Source organism: Malania oleifera, chromosome 3, assembly GCF_029873635.1.
Source record: "Malania oleifera isolate guangnan ecotype guangnan chromosome 3, ASM2987363v1, whole genome shotgun sequence".
Taxonomy (NCBI): domain Eukaryota; kingdom Viridiplantae; phylum Streptophyta; class Magnoliopsida; order Santalales; family Ximeniaceae; genus Malania; species Malania oleifera.
The window spans coordinates 59,180,684-59,204,581 of record NC_080419.1 but is presented as its reverse complement, the minus strand read 5'-3'; the positions used below and the strand labels follow the sequence as shown (position 1 = coordinate 59,204,581).

The window sequence follows — 23,898 nt, the reverse complement described above, 5'->3', positions numbered from 1 at the left end:
GAACTAGGGTCCACACTTTGCTTCTTTCAAATTGGTTAAGCTCTTCCTGCATAGACATTTCTCAAGATTCATCCTTTATGACTTCCTTAATATTTTTGGGTTCTTCCTGGGATAAAAATGCAAAATGACTCACTAAATTTCTTAAGGAAGATCAATTGGCTACACCATGTGAAGTTTCACCTATAATTTGATCTAAACGATGATTCCTAATGAATTTTCAATCCCTAGGTAGTTCATGAACCTCACTTTCAACTTTATTTTCTTCAATTGATTTATCACCGATTTATGAATTTTTGTCCACATTATTTTCAATAGATAGCTTATCTAACCCCTTTCTAATATCAATATCATCTTCATCATCTCTTTTGGAAAAAAAGTTAGATTCATCAAACACAACATGAATAAATTTAATAATAGTTAATGTTTTTTTATTAAAAACTCTATATGTTTTAGTGTTAAGTGAGTAACCTGGGAAAATGCCTTTATCAGATTTAGAGTCAAATTTCCCTAGGTATTCATTATCTCTATGAACAAAGCATTTACAACCAAAAACATGAAAATAAGAAATATAAGGTCTATGGTTGTTCCACAATTCATATGGAGTCTTATTAAGTGAAGGTCTAATTAACACTCTATTCATGACATAACATGCAGTATTCACAGCTTCTGCCCAGAAATATTTGGGTAATTTATGTTCATTTAGCATTTTCCTACATATTTCTGACAAGGACCTATTCTTTCTTTCTACAACTTTGTTTTGTTGTGGGGTCCTAGGTACAGAAAAATTATGTGAAATCCCCTCTAAGTCACAATAGTTTTCTATGCCATTATTTTTTAATTCAGTTCCCCTATCACTTCTTATATGTGTGATTTTATAGCCTTTTTCATTCTGAATTCTTCTACATAATTTAGTGAATTGTTCACAAGATTTATCTTTATGAGAAAGGAATAGCACCCATGTGATCCTACAATAATCATCCACAATAACAAAGGCATACAGTTTACCACCTAGACTTTGAACCTAATTAGGACCAAATAAATCTAAATGTAGCATTTCGAGTGGTCTAGTGGTGGATATGAATTTCTTTTTCTTAAAACTTGATTTTTTTTTGCTTACCCATCTGACATGCATCACAAATTTTATCTTTCACAAAGTGAGTTTTTGACAAGCCTTTAACTAAGTCCTTTTTCACAAGTTTTGACAAGAGATCCATACTAGTATGTCCTAATCGTCTATGCCACAACCAACTAGCTTCGTTTATTGCAGAAAAACATGTGACTTGTTGAGAAGTTAAATTATCAAAACTAGTTATATACACATTTTCACGATGTTCAGCAGTAAAAAGTATTTTGTTATCAAATATACTCTCAACAATGCATTTATCATTTTCAAAAGATACTTCATATCCTTTATCACACAATTGGCTAATACTCAACAAATTATATTTCAAACCATAAACCAATAATACATTATCAATAACCAGGGAAGGTTCCTTACCAACCTTACCTACGCCGATGATTCACCCCTTTGCATTATCTCTAAATGTCATGTATCCTCCATTTTGGGAGTGATGGATGCGAACTTAGCCTTGTCACCGGTCATATGTCATGAGCACCCGCTATTTAAGGTACCACTTGTCCTTGGAAGAGGACGATCTCAAACACACCTGCAAGAGAATCTAAGTAACTGACGCTGGTCCATATATTCTGTTGGGTCCAAAGGGGTTAGTTCCTGATTCACCTTTGACTCTCCACCTTTTCAATTTTGACATGCTTGTTTCTGAATGGACAATCAAATTGAATGTGACCAATCTGTTTGCATTTAAAACATATCAATCAATATCAAGGATCTTTAGGTGGAATTTGGGAGTTTGATTTTCGAGTAAAGTGTCCCAAGTAAAGATCAGGTCATCTCACGTTTTCAATACCATTAAATCCGAGACCTTCTTTACAAAGAGAGTTTCTTTGGGTCGTAAGGAGTTTTTCAAAATTGCGTTGGCCCTTAGTAAATTTATAAATAATTTTGGAGCTATCCTCCAATTTTATTTCCAATTCTGTCATTTTCAAATTCTTTTCTTCTTATCAAGAAGAATGAACAGATTTTCCCATTTCAACAAGCTTTGAATAATTTTCACATTTCTTTATCAAAAAATCATTTTCCTTGGTCATTTTATTTAGCAATTTTTTTCACGCGAATATATTCATATTGCAATTCTTTATAACTAGGCATACTATCGAAATAACAATCATTATCATCAGAATAATATGAATATAAGGAGCAGGAAGATAATACCTCATCACCGCGTGCCTCAAGCATAGGTTAGCAATCTCTGAATCACTGCGATCTGAATCTGAATCACTGCTACTTAGTTTATCCCATGAAGTGCTTGCTTTCATGGCTTTCTTCTTTTTCCTAGACTCCTTCTTTAGCAAAGGGCAGTCAGGTTTGATATGAACCAACCTTGTTGCAATTGTAGCATATGGGAGCATGCGATTTTTCCTTTCTTTTACTAGACTCTCCCTTATCTGATACTAAATCCCTAAATTTTCTATATGGCCTACTGTTCTTCCTGAAGAACTTGCTGAATTTTCTAGTAAGCATAGCCATGTCATCCCAAAATTCAGGTTCACTGCACTCACTAGATGTATTATTAGATGTTTTCAATGTAGTCACCTTCTTCATTCTATTGTGCTCATTTAGTCTTTCATTAATAGCTAACTCATAGGTGATAAGTCAACCTATCATTTCATTTAGTGACATAGCCTTAAGGTATCTGCCCTCAGATATGGCCATAGCCTTTGCTTCCCAAACAGGAGGCAAACCCCTAAGGACTTTCCTATTCATCTCATACGTAGGATAAGTCTCACCTAATGCATACAATGAATTAATGATGTGTGTGAATCTAGTGTGCATGCTAAATGGACTCACCAGTGTCCATTCTAAATGTTTCATAGTCATTGGTCAACATATCAATCATACTATCTTTTACATCTCTAGTAACCTCATAAGTGACCTTTAACTTGTCCTATATTTATTTACTAGAAGAACATGCCATAACTCTATTAAATTCATTAACATCGAGACCACAATATAGATTATTCATGGCAAAAGCATTTTTACTAAGAGCTTTCATATCATCATCAGTATATTCCTCTTCAGTCTTAGGAACTCTAGTTTCACCTTCAGTTTTCATAGGAACATAGTTTCCCTTAGAGACAACTCTCCACACCTTCCAGTCAATGTTCTGAAGGTAAATACGCATCCTTTGTTTCCAAATGGTGTAATTGACACCACTAAAAACATAACGGGTGGAAGAGGGTCCCTCAGGGAAAGGGGTTATAGTGTTATGGGCCATCTAGATCTTTTGAAAAATAACTATTAAGTTTAAGCTATTAGACTCTTATACCAATTGTTAGTTTTATTGTAATCCCAAGAGGGGGGGGGGGTGAATTGGTATTTTAAAAATTAATCCCCTAGGTCAATCAACTAGCAGTTGTATTACACAATCCTGAGGTCAATCTAGTGCAAATAAAATCAATCAATATATATTCAGCTGAAATTAAATGTCACAAGTAAACTAATTAACCATACAAAAAAAAAATAGTAAAGAGAGATAACACCAGATATGTTATTGAGGTTCAGCAATAGTGCCTACGTCCCCGCCTTGGCTCACAAGCACACGGATTACACTAAAGCTTACTTAATAGGTGGAACGACACCTAAATACAACTAGGTCAATTAGCACAGGGCTTATCTCAACCTTTACAATCAATCCTTCTGAGCTAGATTGTCACCCCTTTAGGCCATGCCTAGAATACAAAAGATTCAGAATACAATTTGCGTAAAAAAAAATATGCTTCTCAATCAAGAAAATTTGTACCAGTATAATCAACACACTACCATATGATACGATATGATAAGCTCAATGTAGTTTTAATGTCAACTTTCAAAAATAAATCAAGTATAGCAATCAGTACGTGAGAGTGTATGTGTTAGGATCTTTGTATCAAAATGATAATGGTAATCACAACAAGCAGTAACAAAGATCACAAGCACACTTCAAATATCTTCAACAAATATTTTTCTCGAAATAAACCACAAGAGATATTTGAAATAGGTTTGTAAAAGCTTATTTCACAAACAAAATACAATACAGGTTCTTGAGTAATGCAATGATTTTGAAAAACTCACAAGATCAAAGAAGTTTTTTCCTACGGAAGACTTATTAATGAAGTCTCCTAGAAAAACTTAAAGCTTACTCTAAAAATAAAATGAATCTCAATCAAAACAAGAAAATGAGAGTGTAAGTTTAATGAGTTGAGCACAAGAACACTCTTACCAATTGATTTTCGCAATATAGATGAGTAAGAGAAAGTAGGAGGCTTGAACGTGAGAAACGAGATTTTTGAATTTTAGAGAAAATATGCTTAGTGTATTTGCTAATCTTGTCCTAATCCATGCAAATGAGGGGGTATATATAGACACCCCTGAAATTATAACCGTTTCGGACCTATCTAGTATTTTTGGAAAAGTTCAAATGGGGTTAATAAACATTAACAACTTTTAAATCTCAGTAAAATTTGAGCAACCCGAGAGGGTCGGTCGACCATTTTTATGGTTTGGTCGACCGGGTTGCCCAGTTCGGTCGACCATGATGAATTTGAACTGGGAAGATGGTCGACCAGTCTTAAGGCGATTTTCAGAACCTCCGAGATTCGGTCGACCAGATTGAGCTCGGTTGACCGAACTTGGATGTTCAGTCGACCAGATCAATTTTCTACTAAATTGAGGTCGATCGACCGAAGGATCAAACCATTGACCCTGGGGAGGTTCAGTAGACTGAACATGCCAACTTTGTGCATTTTGGTCCTATTCTTCTTATGAAGTTGTCCCTATTTAGATGATAATTAATTCTAAGATTATGGGGGACTTTTTCATGCAATATTATGGATCCTATGGTCAATCTAAGGCCTTTGAGCTTATTTATCCTATCATGCAAGCGATGCATTAATTATTACAGACCTTTCCTATATTACTATTACATACCCAAATAAGACAAGAAATAAATTACAATAAGAATAAACATTTTGGGTCTTTAGTCTTCAAGTCTTCACAAGCCATCAAGTGATCTTGTTTATATGAACCCGCACACAAACTTGATAGACATAAAATACCTGAGTATTTGTCATAATCAAAACATGGTATGACCTATCAGGTCAATAGAGAGAGACACAGGCAGAGACGAGAAAGAAAGTGCGTGAGAGACCAGAGGGGGCGCATCTTCTTCTTCTTTTTTCTGTAATTTGATAGTCATATGCTTCCTGAAGCTTGGCTTCAGGATGCTTTGCTTGAAGAAGCTTTACTTTCACACACACACACACACACACACACACACACACACACATATATATATATATAATATTATATCATATTATTTTAATTAATAATTATTATTTAATTATTAAATTATTTATTTAAATTTAAAATTTAATTTTAAAATTTATTTATTTATTTAATTTTAATTTTAATTTAATGTTTTTTTAAATTTAATTAATTAATTTTTTTTTTTAAAATCACCCCACTAATCTTGTATAACCATTTTCGGGGTTATTACACAAGTGACCTAGATGATGAAGAACTAGCGTTCATTACTAAGAAAATTTTTTAAAAGAAACAAAAAGTTTGCTAGAAAATTTAAAATGTCAAATTCTGAAAAAGGAGAATCTAGTAAAAAGGAAAACAAGAAAGAACCTCCTTGTTACAATTGTAAAAAGGTAGGACATATTAAATCCGATTGTCCACAGCTCAAAAAGGATACCAAAAAGAAGAAAAAGAAGGCGATGAAAGCTACTTTGGATGACACCAGCTCAAGTGAATCAAAGAACGAATCAAGTGATCAAGAAGTGGCCAACATATGCTTCATGGCGCACGATGATGAGGTAAATTCCTACTATTCATTTGATGAATCAAGTGATAGTTCGTGTAGTGATTCTAGTGATAGTATGCCATCATACAAAGAAATGCATGCTGAACTTTTTTGCTTTACACAATAGATTTGTAAAAGTCACAAAAAGGAACATTGCTTTAAAATAACAAAATGAATCATTCAAAAATCAACTTGACACATTAAAATCAGTTGAAAAAGAAAAAGAATCACATATTGATGAACTTATGAAGAAGATAAATGACTTATCTCAAGAGATAGTTAAATTACAAGTGAATGGTCAAAGTAAGAAAGACTTAGAAATAAAGGACCTTAAAGAAAAAATGAGGACAAAGAGAAAATCATATACAATTTTACTAAAGGAAAGGAGAACTTTGAAAAGTTGCTTGGTAAACAAAAGATGTCATTAGACAAGGAAGGAATTGGATATAATGGGATTAAGAACAAAAATAAAAAGGGTCTTTATATGGGATACTTTGTCAAAGAATCAAAATACTATGCAAGCACTTCCTCAAACAACATCTATCAACACACTACGTGCTTTTTATGTAAGAAAAAGGGGCACATTAAATTTGATTGTCCATTTAAAAGAAAGAGTGTAAAAGTAAAGAAAGTATGGAAAATTAAAGAAAACAAAAATGAATCTATAAAGTCTAAGAAAGTTTGGATTCCTAAGAGCACCACATTGAATCCTTCTTGTAGGTTTGCCTTAGGACAATCACAACAAAAGACAAATGGTACTTGGATAGCGGATGTTCTAGGCACATGACCAGAGATAGATCCAAATTCACCACACTCATGCTAAAATATGGTGGATACATCACTTTTGGAGACAATGTTAAGGGCAAGATCATTGGAATTAGTAAGATATGTAAAGAACCTTGCCTTACTATTAATGATGTGTTATTAGTAGAAGGACTAGAGCATAATCTCTTAAGCATAATCCAATTAAGTGACAAAGGGTTTGATGTAATCTTTAAACAAGATAAATGTGTTATTGAAAATAGAGAAAAACATAATGTTCTCTTCACCGCTCAAAGAATTGATAATGTATATTGCATAAACTTTGAAAAGATAAAATCTCATAATATCACATGCTTAGTAACTATGAATGAGGCTAGTTGGTTATGACATAGAAGACTAGGACATGCTAGTACAGACCTATTATCAAGATTTGCTAAAAAAACTTAGTAAGAGGACTTCCTAGTACAAAGTTTGTTAAAGATAAAATATGTGATGCTTGTCAATTACGAAAATAAACCAAGTCCAGCTTTAAGAAGAAGAAACATATCTCCTCTAGCAGGCCTTTAGAGCTTATTCACCTAGACTTGTTTGGACCAACTAGGAAACAAAGTTTAGGAGGAAAGCAATATGCTTTCGTCATCATTGATGACTACTCTAGGTTTACCTAGGCACTCCTCTTAGCCTCAAAGGATGAAGCACGCAATATGTTAGTAAATTTATGTAAAAGACTTCAAAATGAAAAAGGTTATGACATCATGAACATAAGAAATGATCAAGGAAGAGAATTTAATAGTAAAGACGTTGAAAATTTCTGCAATGAACATGGAATTAGACATAACTTTTCAGTACCTAGAACTCCACAACAAAATGGAGTTGTAAAAAGAAAGAATAGTACTCTTCAAGAAATGGCTAGGACTATGTTAAATGAAAACAAACTACCTAAATACTTTTGGGCTGAAGCGGTTAACACCGCATGTTATGTGATAAATAGAGTTTCTATAAGATCAAGTTTAAATAAAACTCCCTACGAATTATGGAAAGGAAGAAGACCCAATATAACTTACTTTCATGTATTTGGATGTAAGTGCTTTGTGCTTAATGACAAAAATGACTTAGGGAAATTTGATGCTAAGTCTGATGAGGGTGTTTTCCTAAGATATGCAGCCAATAGCAAAGCATATAGAATCTATAATAAAAGAACACTCACAATAATTGAAACAATCCATGTAACGTTTGATGAAGCTAATCCTTATACTAAGACAATTCAAATTGAAGAGAAAGATGACTCTTTACAAAAACTAGAAAATTTAGATATTGAAGAAGTCAAAGAAAAGGAAGAGAATAAAGAAGAAACTCCAAAATAAAATCCTATAGAAAATTCTAAATTGCCAAGGGAATGGAAATATGTAAGAAATCACCCCAAGGATCAAATAATTGGAGAACCTACTAGAGGAGTAACCACTAGATCATCATTGAAAAACCTATGTAATCACTATGCATTCTTATCTCAAGATGAAGCCAAAAATATTGAGGAAGCTTTATATCATTCATGGATAATAGCTATGCAAGAAGAACTACATCAATTCGAAAGAAATAGAGTATGGAAACTAGTTCCAAAATCCCATGACCACTCAATAATAGGAACAAAATGGGTATTTAGGAACAAAAAGGATGAATGTGGAATAGTTGTAAGAAATAAGGCAAGACTTGTTGCACAAGGATACAATCAAGAGGAAGGAATAGACCACAATGAGACTTTTGCTCCCGCAGCTAGAATGGAAGCCATAAGAATATTGTTAGCATATGCATCACATAACAAATTCAAATTATATCAAATGGATGTAAAAAGTGCCTTCCTAAATGGTTTCATAAATGAAGAAGTATATGTAAAACAACCACCGGGCTTTGAAGATATTCAATATCCCGATCATGTATTTAAATTGACTAAAGCCTTATATGGATTGAAACAAGCCCCTAGGGCTTGGTATGAAAGATTAAGTGGATTTCTATTAGAAAATGGATTTTCTAGAGGAAAAGCCGATAGTACGTTGTTTATCAAAACTAAGAAGAAAGACATGCTTATTATCCAAATCTATGTGGATGACATCATATTTGGTGCAACAAATGAAAACTTATGTAAGGAATTTGCAAAATGTATGCAAGATGAGTTTGAAATGAGCATGATGAGAGAATTAAACTACTTCCTTGGACTGACTACAAATTAAGCAAGCCAAAAATGGAACTAATCAATCTAAATATATAAAAGACATGCTGAAGAAATTTGATATGGAAGGAAGTAAGCCCATAGGAACTCCCAGGAGTACCTCAATAAGCCTTGATAAGGTTGAAAAAGGAAAATCTGTAGATATGAAATATTATCGAGGCATGATAGGAAGCTTGTTATATTTGACAGCAAATAGACCGGACATAATGTTTAGCGTATGTATGTGCACTCGATTTCAATCCGCTCCCAAAGAATCTCATCAAATAGCTATTAAAAGAATACTAAGATACTTGATAGGTACTCTTGACCTAGGATTATGGTATCCTAAGGACACTAGTTTTGAAATGATTAGTTACTTAGACGCGGACTATGCAGGTTCTAAAATTGATAGAAAAAGTACAAGTGAGACTTGTCACTTCCTAAGATGGTCTCTTGTCTCTTGGTTCTCCAAGAAACAAAATTTCATAGCATTATCCACAGATGAAGTTGAATATATAGCTACTGAAAGTCTAATGATTTTTTGATTCTACCCCTTGATTCTTTTTTGAATGATATCAAAGGGGAAGAAACTATTGTAAGAAAATATGTGTTATGAAAGCTAATATATAGAAAAATATGGATTTTGATATTCTTTGAAGCATATTTGAATATGTTAAAATATATAATATGAATGAATGTTAAAAATGGCACACTACAAATGAAATATTGAAATGGATTGTGTGTTAAGACCTAGAAAAATATTAGTAATTAAGTAAAGAGGGAAAAGGAAAATTTAAGGAGGTAAAGCAGGGTTCATCGACGAATACTCTAGATTCGTCGACGAACTCCTTTATACGGTTCGTGGATGAAATTCAATGCCTCGTTGACGAAGAGATACCAAGAGGGGGACACGCAGACCCCGTGGGCATAAGTTAGGAATCAGTAAACAAACTTAGTTTATCAGGCAAGGGAAATATGCTATGCTAGTAAATTCAGAAATTTTTTCGGTAAATTATAGTATTTGTTTATTAAGATACAGGGTATAAATTATATAGTTTATAGATTTCAGAACCTGAGTTTTATTAATTGTGTGGCATGAGTAGGTATTTGTTTAGTAGAGAGTTTATATAACTTTTAAGAATATCCTGATATACAGTATTTTTGTACAGAAAAATACGCCTTACCAGATTTTACAGAATTATACAAACAGATATTTTACAGACAAATATTTTGTAGTATTTACAAAATACCACGATTTTCAGAATTTCAAAACCATAACACTCAGATATTACAGTTTATTTAGTCAAATAATACAGATAAAATGTTACAGTTATTTTAGTCAGATATTACAGTATTTTCATATGAGATTTACAGTGTTATGGTTATTTTGGAATCATGATGAAACACATCCCTAAGTGGAAGTGGGACCATATATCCATGGATTTTGTCTCAAGTTTATCGTCGCCGCTACATGATCAGAATGATATTTAGGTGATTGTTGACTGGCTGACGAAGACTGCCCACTTCCTACCTATTAAAGTTAGCTACCCTATGAACAGACTAGCAGAGATCTACATTCAGAAGATAGTTCGACCTCATGGAGTGCAATATCCATAGTCTCAAACCGTGACCCACATTTCACATCACAGCTTTGGAGAAGCTTGCATGGGGGCTTTGGGGTCTCAGTTAACATTCAACATGACATTTTATCCTCAGATCGATTGGCAGACAGAGAGGACGATCTAAATAGTTAAGGATATGCTGCGAGCATGCATACTGGATTTCATGGGTAGCTAGACCCAGTATATGCCGCTGGTTGAGTTCACGTATAATAATATCTATCAGGCCAACATCGGCATAGCACCTTACGAGGTATTGTATGGTAAGAGGTGTCGTTCTCCACTATACTGGGATGAAATGGGTGAAAGGCGAGTTCTAGGACCAGAATCGGTGCAATAGACGTACGATAAAGTCCGACTAATTAATTAAAGATAGAATTAGTGTAGTTCAGAGTCGGCAGAAAAGCTACGCAGATATTCACCGCCGGGAATTGGAGTTTGATATGGAAGATCAGGTGTTTTTGAAAATAGTATCGCTAAGAGGCGCTATGAGATTTGGGAGGAAGGGTAAGCTGAGCCCTAGGTTTATTGGCCCATTCGAGATACTTGAGAGAGTGGATCCAGTCGCTTATAAGCTTGCTTTACCACCAGCTCTATCTAGAATACACGACGTATTTTATGTTTTTATGTTAAAGAAATACGTCCTAGATCCCTCCCACGTAATTACCTATGAGGAGATAGAGCTCAAAGATACACTAGCATATGAGGAGACTTTAATGCAGATTCTAGAAAAAAAAAAACAAAACAAAACAAAAAAAAAACAAGACTTGCATACTAAAAGAATTCCATTAGTAAAAGTCCTGTGGAGGAATCATGCAGTAGAAGATGCCTCATGGGAGTTAGAGGAGGAAATATGATAGAAATACCCACACCTGTTTGGTGGGATAGGTAGTAGTTAGGAAAAATAAATTAGATATAATCAATCATGTTAAATTCAGTGCAAAATAGTTAAGGTATGATTTGTATGTTAGATTATAGGATAAATAGTGTTTTTAGTTTTGGGAGAGTGTTCTTTTATGTATATATTTGTAATCTCCCAAAACCCTAAAAGAAACCACGGTATTCCTCCACCATAAGTGAGGGTTAGTAATAAAATAAGTAGCCAATTTTTCTTAGAGGATAGTGTATAATACATATAGTAAATTTTGAGGACGAAATTTTATAAGGAGGGGAGAATGTAAAGACCCAAAAAAATAATAATAATTAAATAAAGAGGGAAAAGGAAAATTTAAGGAGGTAAAACAGGGTTCATCGACGAATGCCTTGGATTCGTCGACGAACTCCCTTATACGGTTCGTGGACGAAGTTTAGTGCCTCGTCAGTGAAGAGATACTGAGAGGGGGACATGCAGACCCTTTGGTTCGCTGACGAACTCATTATCCTCACCAACGAACTTCCTTCTTTGACTCGTCGACGAAGCCACATGGCAGTAGTTTATATATATATATATATATATATATGCAAAAATCACGTTTCAGCGAGAATTCTTTTCCCTATTTCATTTTCTCTCACTAGTTTTTGATCCCTCTGCCTTCTCTCTAGATTTTCGGCCCCATTTCTCCCTGATTCGATGATCATAAGCTACCACGATGATCCTGGGGAGATTCTCTACAACTTAGCTGGAGCAGAATTTTGATTTGAGAAGCTTGGGTACCATCCCAAAATCAGGAAAAGTAGATTATTTAAGGGTTATTTGGTTTACAGGTTTTTCTGAACCTAGATTTAGTAGTAGATGTTGTTATACTAGTGTTTGGGATGATTTATGTGGGTGTCATGAATTTAGGGTTTTGGGGCTTTTACTGTAGGCAGGTTAGTGAACCTAGTGGGTGTTCCTCGGAATCCAAGTAAGATGATGAATAGTTTATAATTTAGGCAATGCAATTATGAAAATTATTCTAAGAATTCAATTATTTGACTGGAATATATATATATATATATATATATATATGTGTGTGTGTGTGTGTGTGTGTGTGTGTGTGTGTGTGTGTGTAATTTTAGGATTGTGAAATTATAAATGTCGTGGGCGTAAGTTAGGAATCAGTAAATGAGCCTAGTTTATCAGGTAAGGGAAATATGCTATGCTAGCAAATTCAGAAATTTTATCAATAAATTATAATATTTGTTTATTAAGATATAGGAAATAAATTATACAATTTTACAGAAATTTTATCAATAAATTATAATATTTGTTTTTTAAGATATAGGAAATAAATTATACAATTTTACAGATTTCAGAACATGAGTTTTATTAATTGTTTGACATGAGGTATTTGTTCAGTACAGAGTTTATATAGTTTTTCAGAATATCCAGATATAAAGTATTTTTGTACATAAAAATATGTCTTACCAGATTTTAAAAAATTATACATATAGATATTTTACAGACATATATTTTGCAGTATTTACAGAATACCATGATTTTCAAAATTTCAAAACCATAACACTCAGATATTACAGTTTATTCAGTCAGATATTACAGTATTTTCATATTAGATTTACAGTGTTATGGTTATTTTGGAATCATGATGAAATAGTAAGATAATTATATATATTAGTATTATATAATATCAGACCCTGATGAATTATTTCAGTCAGATTCAGTCAGCAGAGCACGGTAGTGTAGCTATTTCATATCAAAGTGCAACCACATATCTCAGATAGTATGTGGATTTCCATCAACTGTGCCTTGGAGGGATTGCAGGCTCCTTAGAATTTTTGGTAGAGGTGGCCGTTTTGACGAGGGAGAGGCCAACTACCAAGCCTTTGGAGCGATTGCAGTAAGGCCGGTCTGAGGATTGATAGAGTATCAGTTGACTTATCCTGATGGGTGAACTAGAGTTAAGACCCGCCTACGGGCCGCACAACCCTGTCATAAGGGGGTTAAATCATGAAATATAGATTTCCAGGGTAGTTTTCACACACACACACACACACATATATATATATATATATATATATTTACAAGATAACAGTAGATATATTATAATATTAGCATTATGAATTAATAGAAAGCTTAGATAATACAGTTGTATTTTAAGCCACATAGGTGTGAGTTATACTGTGTATAATTTTATAGGCTATCTCAGTTTCAGTTATTTATTAGTAAATTGTTTATGTAAACTCAGTTGCCACACACTGGTAATAGCATATTTCGTCTTATTGAGCGTTGTCTCATTCCAGTAACTTAACATTTTTCAAGTGATCTAGTTAGACGAGCAAGTCAGGGTCGGAGATAGAGAAGATATTTGCACTGCCCTATTTGTAGGGTAAGTGTTTCCAAGAGAAAAGTATTTTTAGGTAGATCTCAGGAGTTTTAATAGATGATATTTGGAAAGTTTTGTTTTTATGTATGTATATTTTAGGGAGATACTAAATTCTAGTATTGTGTATATAGTTGTACAGTTTTGTGTTTTTTGCTGCATAGGTATGTTATTTTGTGAACAGGATTTTCCTCAGTGCCCTCCTGGGACCTGAGGTGTTATAGCAGATAATATAGGGGTATCAGAGTATTTTATTTTGCAGTATATTTTATGAAAAAAAATGGTATGAAATTTCAGGTCGTTACATTGTGTGTGTACATATGATTGATATACGTGTTCGGTGTTCATTTGCTTAATTGTTGTTTTCTTTGAACTTTATCATATTTGATATTATCACTTTTCAAAATTATTAAAAGGAATGCTTATTGTAAGAGGAAACCTTTTTCAAAAGAACCCTCATCTTTGCTCCTTGTCTGTCATCATAGAAAAGGGGGAGATTGTTGGCCTAACATAGCTTTTCAATCTTATTTTGATGATAAAAAATAAATGATGATTTAATATGTGTTGGTTAAGTGGTGATGTTTTAGGAGAAACAAAGTTCAAAAGAAAAGCAATGGAAAGCTCAATGACTCAAAAAGCCACATTCATATGTAAAGTGATCCAAAAGAAGCTCAAGCAACACCAACATGAATGAAGTGCGTGTGGAAACTTAAAACTAACTCAAGCTCAAGTCAAAAGGGACATAGAGCAAAATAGATCATGGAAGACTTAAAGACTAGAGTTTTAGGCTTTAAAAACATTGATGTAAGTACTTCATGTCTATTGTGAAATATGTTGAAGCTCTTTAGGGGTAATTATGGACTTAGAGACCTTATTTCAAACCCCGAAAAATGTTTTATAAGTAATGAAAGCAAAAAAGAAAAAAGAATTTTTGAAAACTAAAATGCAAAACCAGAAAATGGTCTATCTGGATGAAGAATTTTTGAAAACTAAAATGCAAAACCAGAAAATGGTCTATCTGGATGATTGAGGTACACTGCCAGAAAACTGAAGAGTCACTTCAGAAGACTGAAGATTTCGTTCAGTCTTCAGTCTACTGAAGAATTTCTTTAGAAGACTGAAGAATTAGTTCAGTCTACTAAAGAATTTCCTGAAAGAATACAGAACATGTAGTATACCCTCAGAAGACTGAACCCTCAGTTCAGTTGTCTGACCCTGTGTCTAGACTAAAATTTTTAGTGTTTAAGGTACTTTAGAAGACTGAACTCGACACTTTAGTCTACTAAACACTGTTAACAGTTAATTTTTTAAAATATTTTAAAATCCAAATAATGGTTTCTTATGCCCCAAATTTTCTAAAGACTTGGAAAACACTCTAAGTAATCTTGGGCAACACGAAATTACTTTTCTAAACCTATAAATACATGGTTTTAAAAATCAAATTAAACCAAGAAACTCAAAAAATATGTTCATAAGTTGAAAGTCATCTTGCTATCAAAGCTCTCTCTTGCTCTCAACTTTTTGCAATACTGATTTGTTGAATTTCTGAAATATTGATCATCCTACTATTGAGTTCTTATTACTAATTCTCATTTGGAGAAAGAACTTGGTGAAATCTTACTTGAGCTTCAATTTATTTTACTTTGATATTTAAATATTGAAGTATATAGTGTTTGAAATTGTACTAATCTGCTCTTTGTGAGAGTGTTATTTTACGCAGAAATTATCTCTTGTAGTCTTGCAGTGTATTGACGGTTCTAGGTTGTTGGATCGTTGATCAAGCATAGGATATCGCTTGGAGAGAGATCTCTACCTTTAAAGAGGGAATTGTAACGGTTTGCTCTACCCGGAAAGGAGTGTTCTAGTGGAATCCTTGGGTGGTATTGGCCCAAGGCAAGGACGTAGGCTGGGGATAAGTTGAACCTTATAAAAATCTCGGAGTTTCTCTTTCCTTACTCTTTATTTTCAGCATCTAGATACACTGTGCTGTGTGTATGCCAAGTGCAAGTAGCTGAGATCAAAACTGAGATTAAAAGAAGACACTTAATAAAGAAAATACGTTTTGACTATACTTTTTTGAAAACCTAAAAAGGGAGTACGTTGTTTAATCGTTTACGGAAATTTTTATTTAGAGAAGTGCAAACAAATTTTCATTCAATACAGAGCTTGAAACAAACTCATACATTCACAGGGTTGCAAAAGATGAAAGTGCTGAAGAGTTGCATACTTTTATCTTGGTTTGATATCTTTGGTTGTTTACTTTAAGTTGTTGATTAGTTATTTGGTTGATTAAGTTTTTCATTACTTGTGTTGTGTTTTGGTTTGTGGATTGAATAAGTAAATAAGATTTTGCTGTTTGATTGTTAAATCAACAAGATGTTAAGAATTCATAAAAGATATTAAAAGAAAATTTTAGAACCCAATTCACCCGCCTCTTGGGACTACACATCAACCTTCACTTCACAATAAAGGCGGCGGAGGATTTGCAAAGGTATGACCCTCAATAGGGATACACCAAACATGAATCGTTGCAATCTTTATGCAAATAGCAGTTAAGCTTATTGCAACTTGGCTCTAATACCAATTGATGTAATTGGTGTGATCCCAAGAGGAGAGGGGTGAATTGGGTATTTAAAAATTTCTTTCTAGGTTAGGTTCAAGATCACAATTAGTATTACACAACCTAAGGTCTTTTTAAGCAGTCTCAATTCCCCAAATTAATCAAGTATGCTAATATTTTAAAAAATTAAGGCATTCATAACAAATAAATATTAGCATGCATATACCACATCATATCCCATTTAAAAATTAAAGTGTTTATGTGAAATGATTTACCAATTAATGCAAACACACACAAGTGCAGCATATCTCAGTTAATTTAAATGTCTGCATGCAGATAATCATAACAGTAAATAAACAAGCATACACATATGGAAATTAAAGTACAGAAAATAAATGAGATAGAGAGAGACACACACATAATATATGTTATTGAGGTTCAGCCAAACATGCCTACGTCCCCGCCTTGGGCATACCCCCCAGGATTTCACTATCCCTGCTTACTTACATGAGCGTAGCAAAAACCATTTACAACCTCTCCTTACAGGGCGAGGAATACCCCAACTCAATTATAGGGCTGAGTCAACCATACAACCTCTCCATAAGGGGCAAGGAGTACCCCAGCTCAATTACCAGGCTGAGCCTAATTGGTCTCCTTTACGGGGCGGAGACACCCCAATTCAATTTACCGGGTTGAACCAAACTGGTCTCCCTTACAAGACAGAGACTCCCCAGTTCAATTTACAGGCTGAACCCAACTAGTCTCCTTTACGGGGCAAAGATTCTCCAGTTCAATTTACGAGCTGAACCCAACCGATCTATAAAAACAGTTTTTCGTACATAATGTATACTTCTAAATACAAGCAGAGATGTACAACAATAAAACTCTTAAAATGCACTCTCGTATGATATGAAATATGCTCAAGAGAGTAAGAGTGTTATTCTCAAAATAATATTTTCAATCTTTGAAAGATGATGTATATAATGAGTATTCAAAGATTTGACCCTAATAAAATTTTCTCCAAAAATATTTTTAAATAAAATTTGGGAGAACCTAGGGTTTGCTTTCAAAGGTATTTTGCACAAATATGATCTTTTGATTAAAAAATGAAGTACCTTAAATATCTTCAAATCCTCAAATGAAATTTTTCAAAACAAAGTATAAGAGATTTTAGAGTTTTAGCTCAGAAAGGAATTTGTGCAATAAAGCAAGATGAACTTATGAATCTTACAATGGAAGTGCAAAAGATTCACAAGCACAAAGATGCTTTCTCCAATAAACATTTATCAAGAAAACATGTGGAGAGAACCAAGATTTACTCTCAAGAATGATTTTAAAACAATAAAAGAATTAATGAGAGTAAAATGCTTTTGATGATATGAATGCCCAAATAAAATACTCTCTTGTAAAATAAATTTTCAAAGTATGAATGAAAAAGAGTTGAAGATAGTGAAAGATTTTGCCCCAAAAGAAAATTTTGCAATGAAATGTTGTATGGGGGAACTTTGATTACAAAAATATATATATTTGAGAGAGTTTTTGAAATTAATCAAAGTTTCTAATCAGAGTTATGAAGGGGGTATTTATAGATTTTTGAAAATTTTTCCTGTTGGGGACACGCTTGGTATTTTAAAAATTGTTTAATTAAAAAATTAAGTGTGATTAGCGCTGGAAAATTACCGCAACCCAATAGGTTTGATTGACTAGTGCTTGCGTAGGTCTGCTGACCACACACAACAATTTAAATTTTAAAACGGGTTCGGTCAGCCAAAGAAAGGGTCAATCGGCTGACTGGGGTTACTTTCCAAAGCTTCGTAGGTTCATTCAGCTGATGCTTAAGTCGGTCTGCCGATTCTTTAGGGTCGGTCGGCTAAGGCTGTTTTTGAACCATAGCACCGGTTGGTTGAGGAAGGCTAAAAGGTTCAAGTTCTAAGGTTGGTTGACCGTGGAACCTAAGTTAAAAAATGGTCGGTCGACCAAGCCTAGTCAAACATTTGACTTCTAGCCTAATGCTTGGTCGGTCGATTGAACTGTTTATAACTTGAAGTGGCCGGTCGACCGAGGTCCTTATGAAAATCAATTTTGGCCCATTTTTTTTACCTTAAATTATTTTGAAAACCTTTGTATAAGCTTACCTTTCAAGAGCAAGGTTTTTCCTGAAAATATTGGGTGCCCTAAGGTCTGTCTATGACATTTGATTGCCTACAGTCAGTCTATGGTTCGTCTAGTCTGAGCATTCAATCATATCATGCAAATGCATGCATTATTACAAACCAAAGATAAAAACTAAATGCAATACAAATAAAACAAATAAGTTTTCTTCTTCTCCTGAACCTGAACCAAACCCAAAGACCAACTAGAATGAGAACCAGAAACCTGCACAGGAACCAAACCATTGAAGCCCAACCTAACCCTCAAACGAACCAAGCCAACCTCATTCTTAAAAGACCCGAGCCTAAAACATTTTAAGGACCCAAGCCCACCTGCATTTTAAAAGAACCAAGCCCAACCCTATGCTTAAAAGACTCGAGCCCTACACATTTTAAAAGACCCAAGCCCACCTACGTTTTAAAAGACCCAAGCCCACCTTCATTTTAAAATAAAACCCAAGCCTAACATTCATTTTTAAAGAAACTTGCCTAAATCCCATTTTTTAAAACACCCGTGCCCAACATCATTTTTAAAACCCGAGCCCAACTCATTCTTTAAACACCCGGGCCCAAATCATTTAAATAAACAAACGGGCCCAACCCTTGTTTTAAAACAACCAAACCCATTTTAAAAATAACCAAACCCATTTGTTTAAAACCAAGCCCATTCTTTTAAAACAAAACCCAGGCCCACCTGAACCCATCCAAGCCCACAAGAACTCAGAGGTTGACTCGTGCAAGTCAACCCAATAAAAACTTGGTTGGGGGTTCGGACGAGTCAACTCGTCCCTAAACCCTGTTCTAAAGAACACATAAACCCTAGAACCACTAGATTAATAGCCTTCGAATCACAAGAATCACAAACACAATCCAGCACTTTAACCACAATCATCATAACAGTCAAAGCACGCATGCGCGCACACACACACACACACAGTCACAAAAACCAAATAGAAAGAGAGAACAAATAAAGTTGGGGGGGGGGGGAGGGTTACTTATCTTCTGCATCACACACAATCAATCAAAATAGGGTAACCCCATTTTGAAACTTGGGTCAGACCCCTCCTAAGTCTCAAAACGAGCCCCTCATCAAGATCAGAACACTCATAAGTGTTCGTTGGGCTCTCAGTAGCTCGCAACAATAGAGAGAAAAGGAAGTTAGGGTTTCAAAAATTAGATCCAAGAAGTAGAGAGATATAGAGGGTTAGAGAGGGGTATGTGAGTGAGGAAGTTCAAAATAGAAGTTAGGGTTTCATATCTAAGAGAGAGAAGTTAGAGTTTCAGAGAAGAGAAACAAAGAGAACAGAGAGTTTAGGGTTTCGAGAGAGAGAAAGAGTTTAGGGGTGTCAAGGATTTTCGGAAAAGAAGAGCGAGGAGGAGAGTTAGGGTTTCAGTAAGGAGAGTAGGGTTTCAAGAATTCGCAGGGTTGGAGAAGGAGAGAGAATAAAGATGAGGGAGATAAGAAAGAGTGTGATAATGAACGAAAAAGGAAAAAACTGGTTTTCATATGATCAGTTTTGAAGGCCACGTGTCACAACCGATGGGTGACACGCGACACAATATCCTCCGCGTATTTTGACAAGGCGTGACTAATTCTCAATCGTAGGATCTATGTTTCTTGGGGTCGATTTGGATCGTGTCACGTCACTGATCCATGTCCTCAACGATTTACCCTTATGGCTGCCAACACATGGCTAAGTAACATCTCTGTGACGTCACCATCCCTATTCCCGTAGTACTGATAATTAATAACCAAGGCCACATGTCTTCACCCAATGATGACATGTGGCTTATTCATGGACCCGACCCGTTTCCCATGAACCGATTGACCCACCTGAGTTGGTTCAAACCAGATTCTCTTATTTTTTAAAATTATTTTGTTATTACCTTATTTATTTGATTTTAAAATTGGGAAAAATAGTAGAAAAATCACAAAAAAAATCAGGAAAAATCAGAAACATTATGGAAAAATATCTTTGAGGTTAGGAAAATATATTAATTCATTTTTTACTTGGGAAAATGAAAAAGGACTTTGAGAACCTCCCGAAAATATTAAAAATATTATAAAATATTTTAAAAAATTCTACAAAGTTTTGAAATAAATCTAGGAGCTATTTTCTTAAAATAGTTTCTTGATTTTTAAATGGAGCTTGTCCCTATGATTTCAAAAAGGGCAATGGACCTTCTAGGCCTCACCTGTATTAGCTCTGAGGGAGGTTTTTATAGCGAGACCTCCACTTCCAAGGGTCTTATTAAACAATTCCTAAATCACACCCTATTTTAAATATATCCCATAGAGATGTACGTACCTGTTTGCTTACTTGATTGTATATACTTAGGTAATGTGTTTGTTTAAAAATGAGTAAATTAAGAGGATATTGAAATTTAATTTGAGATAATTTTTAATTAATTAGATACCATTTATAGAATAAGTGCGTAGGGGGTGCTAGTACCTTCCCCTCACATAATTGAACTCTCGAACCCAATCCTAGCATACGCAGTACATTCCCCTCACATAATTGAACTCTTGAGCCCAATCTTAGTATACGCAGGCCGATACTACTCTTAATTGAATAGTAATCAAGTTTTCTAACCACACCAAGAAAGATGTTAGTGGTGACTTCAACTTCAATTTTTCTCGAAAATCAAATCATTTATTATTTTTTATTTGCCCTCACTGGGGCACCCTCGCTCTCGGGACATTGTGACATCTTGATGACTCCGCTGGAGACATTAGAAAGTCAGGGCATTAATTAATTAAAAATTATCCCAAATATGAATTTAATAAGTCTTTTAATTACTCCTTACTTTGTGATTATTGTTTATATATTTACAAATATTTGATTACATACAACAACAAAATCAAGCCTTAGTCTCACTAAGTGAGGTCAGCTATATGAATTCTTTTCCCCAAATATTTGATTGCATATGTTTAAATATTTACTTGCACATATATTTTGTGAATATTGTGATAAATATTTAATTGTATATATAGGCTTGAATATATTTGATTAAATTGTTAATATTTGTTTTATACCTTTTTGAATAAGCATGTAAATAAAGAAATAATTGTGAATATCATTATGACAGATTTTATTTCTATATCTATTTATATGCATTTGAATAGTTGCTTGAATATCAATCTTGTGAATATTATTATAAAGATTTGATTATATATGTTTGATATGTGATTGTGAACATGTGATTAGCATCTGAACATTGTATGATATATGAGATAACAGGAATAGGTCAAACTTTATGAATTCACACATTTTCACAAGTTTTCTCCACGGGCTTCACCTATTAGGACTAGAAAGGAGTGTAATATCATTTGTCCCACGTGGCAGGGCTTGTGAAAAATAACATTTAATTTAATACTTTATACTTGGATATAAAATATGCACGCCCAATATTTGTTGTACCATTAATCAGTATTTGAGCCCTGGCCAATCTCTCAATAACTTCTACCAAGCTTTTCAAATGTAAACTCATATATATATATATATATATTAGCAAGTTAAACAGCTATTTTGACCTCTGCTTTCTTGACTTCATATGTGCGCACGTGATTATTGCATACGCATTCCACATACATCATATTCTTCGCACGTGGTACATAATCATTTTACCTGAAAAGTGCAAACTCTTAGCTCTAAAGGCAAGAAAACCTTTTATCATTGGTAGCCCAAGACTCCCAAGGCACCAAGCAAGTGTAGCATTATATTATGTTCCAAGATTACTAGGAATCGCGATTATATTTTCCGTTCAAACCACGACATCAGAAATATTTGTAACAAAAGCATTCTCCTTTCAAGTGTAGCATTTTTTTTTCCCCCCCGGCCTCATATGGTCAAAACTGAAAGTTGGTGCCTGCAACTTGCACAAAGATATTGTCTGCTCCTTTAGCCAAAGGGCTACATAGTTGTGGCCGCAATCACTCACTTCCCCATGTGAGTTAAGATCCGACTGATCAGGGCTTCCTTTTTTCCAGTAAGAGGAAGGTTGTGTGCTGCCAAGTAGTACTTCAACTGCACCACCGTCAAGTACTTCAACTGGAAGACAAGACCATACAAAACGCGTTATTTACTTCATCTAAGGTCAAGCAATCATAACCAAGTTAGGAAGCATTAAGATTCTAAAAACTCAAGTATTTTGCTGAATCCAAACAGTCTATATTAAAATACGTCCATTTGGACATCCATATCTTTTAATTGCTTTTCTCATTCCATCCCAACTTTTGCAATCTGGATGATTTTGACATTTCAATATAGCAATAAGAACGGGAATTCGTCCAATGATCATCACTTCTAAATTTCCACCTGCATTATTTCAGTTCAGGCTGAATCTAAAATAAATAAATAAAATTTCCCTCATTTCCATTCAGGTACAATCCTAGTCACAATCTACCAAATTTTGATGCAAGCACAGTGCAATGGTAAGACTAGCAAAAAAGGAGAGACGAAGTTTATTCTCACCTCTCCACTGTCGGCAAGCTTGTGCCAGTCATACTTTGCACACTCCGGATCTGCATTGCCAGCAACTGTTTTTGGTTTTTTAAAAGCCTGAGTCACTTTTACATCATCAAGATCATTTGCCTCATGGTCTTCCCCATAGACAGAAAGTTTGAATTCTTCCAACGCTTTAACCACGCCTGGCCTGCAGCCAATAAACATAAATAGGTCACACCAAAATTTTCTAGATATCAATTAAGAGAAATGGATGCTGAAGTGAAAGACAAAGGAAGAAGACTCTAACAAGGGGTTACATCCCAGCCAGTACCTGGCCATGCCTTCCTCATCAGGAATAGTTTCATCTTTTGTTTCTGGGATGTCATCTTCATCCAGAGCTAGAGCCTGTAATACTGCATAGTGCCTCTGCAAGGCTGGAAGAAGTTGCTCGATTACCATTACTAAAGAGACTGCCCTTTCGGGCACTCTGCCGCTAATAAAGAGGCATATGACATATACTGGTGTGTACTAATATAAATGTACAAGAAACGAAGAAATCACCAAACATTTATGACTCATGAATTAATGGTTTGCTTCCGAAAAACATACATTTGTTCCAGTTGACTATTGAAAAGCTTTAAATATTAAAATATAGCATGCAGAGAAGCTTTTCTAGGTCAGGAAGGAGCTATATTTAGATTAATTAAAAATTTGGAATTGGAACCAGAGGCATAGGATCCTGCATGATGAATACAGAGAAAAGGATTTCATTGGACACAAAAAACCTGTGGTGGTTACACAAATGCTCATCTATTATAGATAATTTACCAGGGTTAGAAAACTGGCATACTGAAAAATCTTTCAAGTCTATACGTCTCATTAAAGCAGTGGCATTCTTAATTTGTCCATCACTTGCTCGAAGTGTTGCAGCAGTTGTATCAGAAAGAAGCTGCAGAATGTGACCAAAAA

The 23,898-nt window shown here is 34.4% G+C and overlaps 1 protein-coding gene across 4 annotated transcripts in view; it reads right to left on the bottom strand.

The window, feature by feature from the left end:
- Nucleotides 1-22,130: 22,130 nt before the first annotated feature.
- LOC131152416 (ATP-dependent DNA helicase 2 subunit KU70) overlaps nucleotides 22,131-23,898 on the bottom strand; it is a 167,780-nt gene continuing 166,012 nt past the window's right edge. For all 4 annotated transcript variants that reach the window (XM_058104283.1, XM_058104282.1, XM_058104285.1 and 1 more), the window contains 4 exons: nucleotides 23,758-23,878; nucleotides 23,261-23,363; nucleotides 22,957-23,137; nucleotides 22,131-22,533 (listed from right to left, as the gene is read on the bottom strand). In XM_058104283.1, coding sequence (XP_057960266.1) covers nucleotides 22,420-22,533; nucleotides 22,957-23,137; nucleotides 23,261-23,363; nucleotides 23,758-23,878 — 519 coding nt within the window. In that variant the 3' untranslated portion in view covers nucleotides 22,131-22,419. The remainder of the gene's footprint in view (nucleotides 22,534-22,956; nucleotides 23,138-23,260; nucleotides 23,364-23,757; nucleotides 23,879-23,898) is intronic.